The sequence below is a fragment of the Desmodus rotundus genome, chromosome 4 (genome assembly GCF_022682495.2).
Source record: "Desmodus rotundus isolate HL8 chromosome 4, HLdesRot8A.1, whole genome shotgun sequence".
Classification (NCBI taxonomy): Eukaryota; Metazoa; Chordata; class Mammalia; order Chiroptera; family Phyllostomidae; genus Desmodus; species Desmodus rotundus.
The window spans coordinates 83,161,291-83,171,925 of NC_071390.1; the positions used below are offsets into that span (position 1 = coordinate 83,161,291).

The 10,635-nt window shown below is 34.8% G+C and overlaps 1 protein-coding gene across 4 annotated transcripts in view; it reads left to right on the top strand.

Annotated features, from left to right (window-relative positions):
• NUDT9 (nudix hydrolase 9) overlaps window positions 1-8,276 on the top strand; it is a 43,728-nt gene extending 35,452 nt beyond the window's left edge. For all 4 annotated transcript variants that reach the window (XM_024574839.3, XM_024574840.4, XM_024574841.3 and 1 more), the window contains exon 8: window positions 1,645-8,276. In XM_024574839.3, coding sequence (XP_024430607.1) covers window positions 1,645-1,823 — 179 coding nt within the window. In that variant the 3' untranslated portion in view covers window positions 1,824-8,276. The remainder of the gene's footprint in view (window positions 1-1,644) is intronic.
• The last annotated feature ends 2,359 nt before the right edge of the window (window positions 8,277-10,635 follow it).

Below are 10,635 nucleotides of genomic sequence, written 5' to 3' on the forward strand. Positions count from 1 at the left end.
GGGAACCCTAGTTTACTGTCGATGGGAATGCACACTTGTGCAGCCACTGTGGAAAACAGTATGGAGTTTCCTAAAAAAAATTAACAGTGCAACTGCCTTTTGACCCCGTGATTCCACTTCTGGGAATATATCCTAAGAATCCCAAAACACCAATTTCAAAGAATATATGCACTTCTATGTTCATAGCAGTATTATTTATAATAGTCAATATGTGGAAACAGCCTAAGTGCCCATCAGTAGAAGAATGGATAAAAAAGGTGTGGTACATTTACACAATGGAGTACTATGTAACATTATAAATTGTAACTACGTTTTATAATGCTACATAGTACAGCATGGATGGAACTGGAAACTTACGCTGTGTGAAATAAGCAAGTTAGTGGAAAATAAATACCATATGAGCTCACTTATAAGTGGAATCTAATGAACAAAATAAAGTAATGAGCAAATTACAATCAGAGGTATAGAAATATGGAACAGACTGACAGCTGTAAGGTGGGAGTGGGGAAATGGGGACTGGTTGAAAGAAGGTGGAGGGATTAGTCAAAGAACATGTATGAAGGACTAGGGACGTGGACAGTGGTGTGGGGAATGCCTGTGGGAGTGGGGGGTGGGCTATGTGGTGGGGATCAAAGGGGGAAAATTGTGACATCTGTAATAACAAACAATAAAATATTTAAGAAAATCGTAAAATAAAATATTTACAAAAAACCAAATAAACAAAAAACCCCCGTAAAAATGTAACTTTCCCTGGATTTGAGGTCCTCTTTCAAAAAAAAGTGGAAATCTTTCCCTATCAATTTATACCTATTGGCTTCATTTTTAATGATTATATGGGGGTCCATTGTGTAGCTTTCCCATCATTTAATCTGTACCCTATAGATGGAAAGTTTGTTTATGTCCATTTTTTCCTTCTTGGTTAGACATAATGTCTTGAATACTTGAATAGATTTGTCTTTTTATTTCCTTAGGATAAATTCTTTGAAGTAGAAATGCTGGATTGTTTATTGTATCCTCAGTGTCTATCTGGTACATAAGAGACACTCCTATTTGTTGCATGAATGCTCACTAGAGAGCATTTGCTTTTCAAAAGCACTTGTTAAACGGTGCCAAATTATCCTATAGAAATATGCCATTTACATTCCTAACAGATTGAGAGCATTTATTTTTCCATAATTATAATTATATTAACGAATACAGTACATGTATTCGTTAATATAATTATAAATACTTTCCTTTATGATTTTTAATTTGGTGTCATACTTAGAAAAGTTCACTTACCCACCTCTAAAACAAGTCACCAATAATTTTTTTTTAATATTTAAATCTCTAATCTGTCTGGGATTTATTTTCATATAAGGTTTTATGCTTATTTACATATGAAGTTTTTTTTTTTTTTACAATAATATCCTTTCTTTCCAAACAGAAAAGCTTTCTTACTGGCACCTCTACTTAACATTTAGAAACTTAGTTAAAATTTGGAGATTTGGAAAATTTGGACTATCCTAGTTTTTAATTCACTTGGCTACCTACAACAATGATTGTTTACTTATTTTTGGTAAGAATACTTGAAGACAGAGAGTTATATGGAAAAGAAATCAATAAATGAACTACTTTTCCTTGGTTATATTTTTTGTTAACCAGGTGAGATCATGGATAACCTCACCCTCGAAGCTGGAGACGACGCTGGAAAAGTGAAGTGGGTGGACATCGATGATAAACTCAAGCTCTATGCGAGTCACTCTCAGTTCATCAAACTAGTTGCAGAGAAGCGAGATGCCCATTGGAGTGAGGACTCTGGAACTGACTGCCATGGGTTATAGCTCACAGCTTCCGTGTAAGCCGAAGTTCAGCCAAATAGCACACACTGAAAAGAAGGCACTACCAACAGAACTGATACTGGCAAGAGGGCAGGGTTGATGACTTGGAAATAATTTTATTCACTTTTGAAACGATTTGCATTTAGGAGGTTTTACATCAGAATAAAACTAGGTAGATATGGTGAAATCCAACATGGTATTTTTGGCTTTCTAGTCAAAAAGAAATATAAACATATTTTATATGTAGTCTATTTAAGCATGCCTTTAAACCAGATTAAACAACTTTGATGCTCTTTGGTTTTTTGGTGGGGGGATTTAAGTTTGATTTATTGAAAATCATTGAAATATATGTAGTCAGGAGATGCTGTGTTACACATAGGTGGTGTCAGTTCTGGTAGTTCTGTGTTCTTCGTTCAGTGCTGGTTTCAGCATGACACCTGTTGCCATGCCATGTAGCAAAGGGACATGTTAAGTACACTGACTTATTTTCAAAACCAAATTAACCCATTAGCTTCTATTGAAAGTTTGAAATTTTTTTTTGAGACTCTAACTCTGTTTTTTGAGTTACAATCTCTCATTGGTGAAATATAAAAAATGTAGCATAGCCTTAAGGACAAAAAAAAAAAAGAAAAACTACAATGGAAAAACAGTCCTTATGCCATTGACACTCCAGGCCTTCCCTCACACATGAACAAGGGGCTGTGAAGGTAGAACATTAGGTGGCCCAGGTCCCAGGGGTCCCATGGCACTGAATAATGTGTACCTTTTGTCTGTATGCACGTTCTCGCTCCACCTTAAATGCAGCTGTCCTGCACTGCCTCAAGTAGGTTGGGATTTGATGTTCTCTTGCAGATAAGTTTCTGATCAGCCACAACTTCTGCTTTCCATCTGGTTCTTGTCTGTCAGTTCTTTTTTGTTGTTCCCCTTGCTTTTCTGTGGTCTGAAGGATGTTTCTGTCGTATCAAGCTCCATTAGGAGGAGCACCACCATTGTGTAATCTGAGTTATCTTTTAATTATTTGCTTCACATTTTGCTTCATATGATCTTGTTGAAGCTGATTTCAAAAATGGGAACTTTATGTATTCTTGTCTTTAGAGGCTTCAGTTATGAGGAAATTTTAGCCCTCTTAGTCAATAAAGATCAATGAATGAGAGCTTATGTTCTCATTTTCAAAAATTCTGAAGTAAAACTATGTCCAGAAAATTAGTAATTTATGTTTATATATTTATTTTATTCTACTGATTGTAACTATATATATTATAAATGAATTAAACTAGGTATTTAAAAAGGAATTAGAATCAGAGACAGTGGGAGGCCTTGGGGGGTCAGTGCTTTTATTAGGGCACATTATGGATTGAAATGGGCTTTTGAGGGACTCACTGTTAATATTATAATTCCCAGAGAAAAGGAATGCTCTTGGTAGCAGGGAGAAGCAAGGAAAATACAACTGCCTTGTCTCAGTGGGCGTGCGTCTCATATCCTGGCTAAGATACCCATTGGGAAAGCACCCTGCTGTCAACTCCTGCTGACCTGAAGGGGGGTCAGTCTTAATTCCATCTTCATTCCAGTGGGACTACAGATGGGGTATTTGAAGAAAAGGAGGTTTAGAGGATATAGACCTGGTTGTTGCTTTTTCTTTAGACATTTGAAAACAGTATTAAGCTTACTGTGTAGCTAGAGGACAGAACTAGGGCTCAGGTAAATCAAAAGGTTTTTCTTTTTTTTTTCCCCCTTTTTTTTTTTTCTGAGTTAGTGTCAAAACTCTTTTGGTGGTAAAACTGAACTGAACTGACAGGGAGCTTTTTTTGCCCTTAGTGTGACTGTCAGTTTTGCTGAGAAACGTTAGGATGTTTCCCTTGAACCCCTCTGGAAGAATTACAAGGTTTACATGTGGTATTAATTTTCTAAAATCTGTAAATTCCCGGCTTGGGGTATGTAATAAGGGACTTGTGCTTGGAAAGGATGGCATGTGCATTACGTGGCAGGTAGGATGACCTTCTCCCTGCAGGAAAGTCTGATTTTACTTTTTACTGTTTTGCAGGAAGAAATTGCTTCTTTCTGGCACTGAGTAGAGTACTTCAAAATTGAAGCGCCTTACAAAAGGTCTTGAGAAAGTTTGAGCAATGTCCTTAGGAATGACATTTACTTTTGCTTAATATTTTTATACATTTAAACTGATATTGGTAAAGATACTAGGTTATATTTAAATTTTATTTAAAGAATGACTGAAGCACAGGGTCTGTAGGTAACAAATTCTTTGTGGCACTTTGGAGTTTTCGCTGGAACATTTAAGAAGTATGCAGAGTGATAAAATGCTGCTGTAAACGTGTAGGCAGATAATCTGCTAACCCTAAGTACCCAGCACCACCTAGAACAGAGGAAAAAGCAGGTTAAAATTTTAGTTTAAGACATCTCACTAGGTGATATTGCTTATGTAATTGTCTGTCTTATATGTTAGATATAAAGAGTTTTTGTTTTTTAGAGACATTTAGTAAAATAAATAGTAATAATAGATACTATTTGTTGAGTCTACATTATCTCACTTAGCCCTCACAATCCTGTCAGGGGGTGGTATTCCCACCTCAAGGGTGAAAATGGCATTTAGAAAGGGTGCCCCACGGTATACTCAGGCAGGGACAGAGGAGGGTCTGAGTCCTGGTCTGCCGGGTTCCCTGCTAAGGTCATGAAGCTGTCAGGATTTGTTACTTTAAGTTTGCAGTTTGGAAGATTATTTATTACTTAATAATAACATTACCTGTAGTAATACATTTGTTGTTTGTGGCTTGAAATTAAAGGCCATATCTGATTTGGGTAGTAGTGCTGAAATGGTTTGCATAACTTGGCCCGAAGACCATTGATTTGATAATATCTTAACCTAAGGATAAATAATCAGTGTTTGTCTTGCTACTAGGTACTCTTGAGATTTGAAAGAGTTTCAGACTCAAATAGAAGCATATGCTAAACTTGCATAAGAGCATAACTATCTAAAAATCTAAATATTCAGTAGCTAAAGAGGGCGCTTGAAAATTCTAACCACTTTTAGAGGCTAAATGTTACTCTCTCTTACAGTATAAGGACTTAATGTGATTGGTATTTTCTAAAATATTTGTGAAGTTTTAATAAAACTGGTTTTAAAATATATCCTTTGAAGAAAGCATTTGTATTAATTTGGTCTTGTTCACACCTGTGTCCATCATATTATTAATTTATCAATGTACACAATCTGAAACTATTAAACAAGATAAAAATATTTAAAATGTATACTAATGCTTGAAATCAGATTTTACTAACCTTCTATAACTTCTGATACAGTGCTGAGAGAGTTATTTCTGCTGAAATAAATGATACAGATTATAGTTTTTATTTGAAGGTATTTTTCCATAATTTCTTCTCTTCCTCCACTGATGCCTCCAATATTAGGGTTATTTTATTGCTGATGGGTTAGTGTTGGTATAATCATGTATATTAGGAGGTAGAGAATAATGTGGTTCTGTTATACTTAAATGCTGATAAATTGAATCCTCAACTGTCTTCTGCAACATAGAGCTTTAATTCCTCCCATTTGGCCCTTGATGGTCTGATGAGAATGTTTGAAGTGGTAGGAAGCACTAAATAATCACTTGAGGACAATGAAACTTGTCAGAAGGAAAACTCGGGTGAAATCCAGTTCCTTTTTCAATATTGGAATTAAGAGGATTTGATTTGTTGGATTGTCTCTAAGTAGATGAGAATAAATACATGCTATGTATAATTTTAATTGACATTAATTCAGATATTTTTAAAAGGGGATATGTTTTCATATATTTTAAATGGAAGCACACAGGTGGAAATCAAAATGGAAGTCTCAGGTTTGTAGCGTTCTGTCCAGTGAGCTGATGTTTTGTGCTGAGATGTGCTGCCTTGGGATCAGGCCATTGCTGGCTTCGGTGGTTTCATGGCAGGCTTTGCTTACTGCTCTGTGAGTTGTCCGCAAGGCAACAGTAAGTTTGAGGTGATATTTACTGTTTGAAATTCTTAACCTAATATTGCCTCTATTTCTGTAAACTGAAATTTTGTTAAATACCATGGGCATTTATGAAAATACTTTTTTAGACCTGCAGAAATTCTGATCTAAAGATCTTGGAGGAAATTGAGCTTATAACTCATAAGCTCTAAATTGGGTACATCAGTTGGGTTCAATTCTGCCATATATTTTTATGGTTCCCAAGAATTATTCTTACCTTTTCTGAGATTAAATGTCACTTTTATCAATATAATCATAGAAATGAAATCTTACCCTAAGGAGGCCCTAAAAATAAAAAAATTAATAACATTATCTTCAGTTTATTAATAGATTTGTAGTTTATAATAGCTTAAAAATTAATGTGGACTCACCAGGATTTGGTTCAAAATAGGAGTGATTAACTGTGGGAGAAGAAAAGTCAACAGTCAGTGCTGTCAATGGATTTATTTTTTTAACTTACTTTTAACTTAGTTATGTAAGTTAAAATATTTTCTATATAAAAATCTTTGTCTTTAATGAAAGATTACTTCCATTTTACTGCTTAGTTTTTTATGATATAAGATTTTTATTTTTATTTATTTATTTTAAAGATTTTATTTATTTATTTTTAGACAGAGGGGAAGGGTGGGAAAAAGAGAGGGAGAAAAACATCATTCAGTTGCCTCTCACACGCCCCCAACCAGGGACCTGGCCCGCAGCCCAGGCGTGTGCCCTGACTGGGAATCTAACCAGCGACCCTTTGGTTCGCAGGCCTGGTGCTCAATCCACTGAGCCACACCAGCCAGGGTGCATGATGTAAGATTTTTAAATGACTATACAATATATAGATTTAAGTTCTCTTAATTCTGTCAACTATAATTTAAAAATGGAGAAATTGGTAAAAAAAATGTTACCTGTAATACCAGAGACAGTTTAACATCTTGGTTAACAGAAGGCTGTTTAGTGACTTGCACGTTTCACTTCATACTGTTCGTGTTAATAAATGGTAATAAAGAAAAAAACAGCAAACAAAAATAGGCATTTTGCAGCCAGTTTCACTGGAAAAGCATTGCTTTGTACCTTCCATATGGTCCTTCTCCTTTAAAAGACTGGCAGTTTACTCAAGAAATTGACCTTTCTACCAGGAAAGCAAATCTCTCTGTTTGTAGTGCTGTCAGGTTAAACACTGGCCTGACTTTTTCTTGATCTGAGACGCTGTTTGTTCTCTTAGGATGCCTTTCCCAGCTCTCTGAGTGAACTAGGATCGCTGGGAGAAAAAAATCTTACGATCATGAAGTTACAGCAATTCTATACATTTTTCTGTCAGGATTCTTTCCAGGATGGGCTGTAGCCAGCAGCACTTTTAAAACGTTAAGAGAAAGTAAAACATGAATAGGTATTGAGTGTGCAGATCTGGGTAATTTGAATGAGTCATGTGTCTGAGGAGTCAGGATTTTCAGTGCAACGGAACTTGGTGCTAAATACATATATTTACCCAAGGTCACACAGATAATTTAATTGTAACGAGATTAGAATTTGGGCTTTTCAACCACAGGCTAGTGTAGTGCTCTTTTAGCCTCATTTTGATGTAAGGATGAGCTTGCTAATTTTGTAGTTACCAGTCGTCATTGAAGGTGGTAGTTGCTTAAAACATTTGTAGTTAGAAACACAGAGAAGTTTTCATTTTCCTTTTGGAGTTGGACTGTAATGCTGATTAAATAGAACAGATGGTAGGAAGAGGACTTAGCTGTTTGAACTCAAAAGACTTAGGTTCTTAGTTAGGCTTGGAAGCCCCTTGTTCGACCTTAACGTTTCTGGGCTGCTTCAGTATTCTTCAAAATGGTTGACTTTAAATAGTCTATTGAAGAATCTTGAAAATTTTATCTTAGGCACACAAATGATTTAGGTCTAACTTTCTGACATTTTTATAAAATCTGCATGTCCCTGCTTCTAAGATACCATAGTTGTATAAAGTGTACCATTTAGTTAATGGTAGTAATTTAAAGAAAAAGGAGATCTAGATGAAATGTATGTATCTGTTGTGAGATGTATCTTGATTTCAGAAAAAAACATTTTTTCAAGTGTGAAAAGTGTTTTTTAGACTCGGAAATAGAATTTTTTAATGTTACCTTTTGTAACTCCATTGAAGTATTTCTCTTGTGTTTTTGTAAATTGAGATTCTGAATAACTTACTGTATCAATAAAAGGCCTCCTCAAAAAGTTGAATGATGTGCGTGTGATTCAGTTAAAAAATTATCTGTTGGGGTTTAGACGTGATAATCTTTAATGCATTATATTTATGTTAATGCTTTGTTAGAGAAGAAATAGTCAAGTCTATTTCACCTTTCCTACAGCAATTTATTCTGTAACTCTTAAGTCTTTTGATTCTTCGCTTTCACACTCATCAATGATACAAGAGGTTGTTTTGTTGATTTATAGTTTGGATGAATTGAATAAATAAATGTAGAACTGTTTGCAGGCACTGAGTTTTTTTTGTCTTTAAATTTATAGCTGTGCTTTGTTTTGTTTCCAAATGAATTGAAATAATAAAGATAGTAATTTTCATAGTGAACTGGCTAATCTTAGGAAGGGTGTGGAATGTAATGTTTTTATCAACTTTATAGATTGACAGTCTAGAATATATTTATTTACCTGTATAAGATCATTAGGTGTCAGGACCTAAAATAAAGGAAATAATCAAATAATCAAGGAGGTATAATTCAGCATTTTATCTATTTTATGTTATACATTTTATATTACCTTGATTAATAAAAACATGCTTTTTAGAATTCTTAGATTTCTAAAATTATGTCATTAAGATTCACAGTCACTAAACTTTTAGGTAAACCCCCACAGCTAACTCCCCTGTTTTCTCTCATGGGCTCCAGACAGCAGGGACCTCTGGAAAGATCAGTATACTTATGCTTACTGGGTTGGAAAAAGGCTGTATTTTGGGGTCACTTGTTTATGAAAGAAAGCTTCAGTGTGACTTTCTATGATTTTAGGAAGAATTGCTGTCATATACACAACTTATTTTTTGGTTTGTGACTGAGTCAATCTTGTCATATGTAATTATTCCTCATTCAATAAAGTTCCATCAAAAGTAAAACTTCAATAATCCTTTTATACCATGACCATAACCTTAAACCTAGTTCAGAGGCTTCTAGAACAGATTCCATTTTAGCGTGAATGCATTTCCCCCCAGTCCATTAAAGGCAAATGTAAGCATAAAATTTAAGAGGTACAATAGACTAAAAATAAATAATTTTCACTATTTTATATTCAAGAAGAAAGTAAGGCTCAAAGGAGTTTGAGATTAATCCAAAGTAGTAACTGCAGAGCTTGCACCCCCAGGTTATGTATCTTAAAATGCCTTTTCTACTGGTCGATTGGATTCTCTAGATAATCAAGGGAATTTCAGGTTATAGGTAGTTCAGTTTTCAAGGGTATGTGAGATTTTTACATCAAAGGACTCAAATCAGACAATATGCCCATAACTATTTAATGATCCCCAAAAGAGAATGATAACCACTAATTCTTGATATCATATTTTCTCTGATTAAATCAAAAGAATTTTCAAATTTTATATTCATTTAAATACTTTTAAAAAGGGAACTTTATAATTACCTGATTTGGACCATTTGGAAAAGGAAGGGGAAGGGGAATTGGAATCTACAAAAAAAAAAGAAAAGTGAAATTGTGAACAAAAACGTGAATTGTGAATAAAATAAAATGTGAACATGTTGTTTTGGCGTGTTTTTTCATTCATCTATCCATTCATCCAGTATGTATTGAGCAGTTATGTGCTCTCAGGGAGCCCACCCTCTAGTTGTGGAGGTTAGATTCTAATGGATTTTAAATGACTTTTGTCTTTCAAGAGGTATTCTTAGTTTGCTTAATTAGTCAGACCTAAAGCCCAGGAATCTTTTCTATATGTTGGTAATTCTTGCAAATCTATCAGTTGCTCTACAGGTCATTCTTTTTGCCTGATACTTAACGCTATGCTGCCACCTGGTGGAAAGAAGAGTTCCATTTCAAATACTAGTGATTTCTTTTTTCACATAGATTTACATATTTTTTTAAATAACAGACATTCCGAAATTCTTTTTTTTTAAATCTTCACCCGAGGACAAGCTTATTGATTTTTAGAGAGAGGGTACGGGAGGGAGAGAAACATCAATTTGATGGAGAAATACTGATTGGTTGCCTCTTGCATGCCACTGACCGGGGACTGAACCTGCAGCCTCGGCATGTGCCCTGACAGGAATCTAATTTTTCTAATTATGAACTAAGACTCCAGGATTTTGCATTAATTTAAAAACAAATCTTACTGCGTGTCAGCCCTCAAAAGGGAAATGATGCACCTGGATTTAACTAGAACCAAAATAATTAGCAATTAATTAAAATACAAGTACTTAAAAACTTAGTGGCTCATAGTCAGTTAGGAGGTGAAAATATTAAGAAGAATGTTTCCCTGAGGACTGTAACTTCAGTGACAAATTTACAAAAGCCTACTTAAAGTTGAAAAATAAACTGTTTGAAATTAAACACAAGCAAAGGGAAGGAATTTGTTACATTTAGATAGAAAAAATATGCAAAAATCATTTATATTACTATTTAAACATTTAGGTGATAAACAAGAAGTTAAGCAAGATGCTATTTTAAAATGTGTGTGAACTTTCCAAAGCATCATTGCTTAAATGCTGTCCAGATTTAGCATGTTTCCAACCTGTGTTGCAGCCTCATTGTACTGGTTATTCTTCCCCCAAGTTGCCTTGTCCTTCCTAGGTTTGTCCCAGACATTTGTGGTTCCCTGGGCGGGGAGTGCCCCAC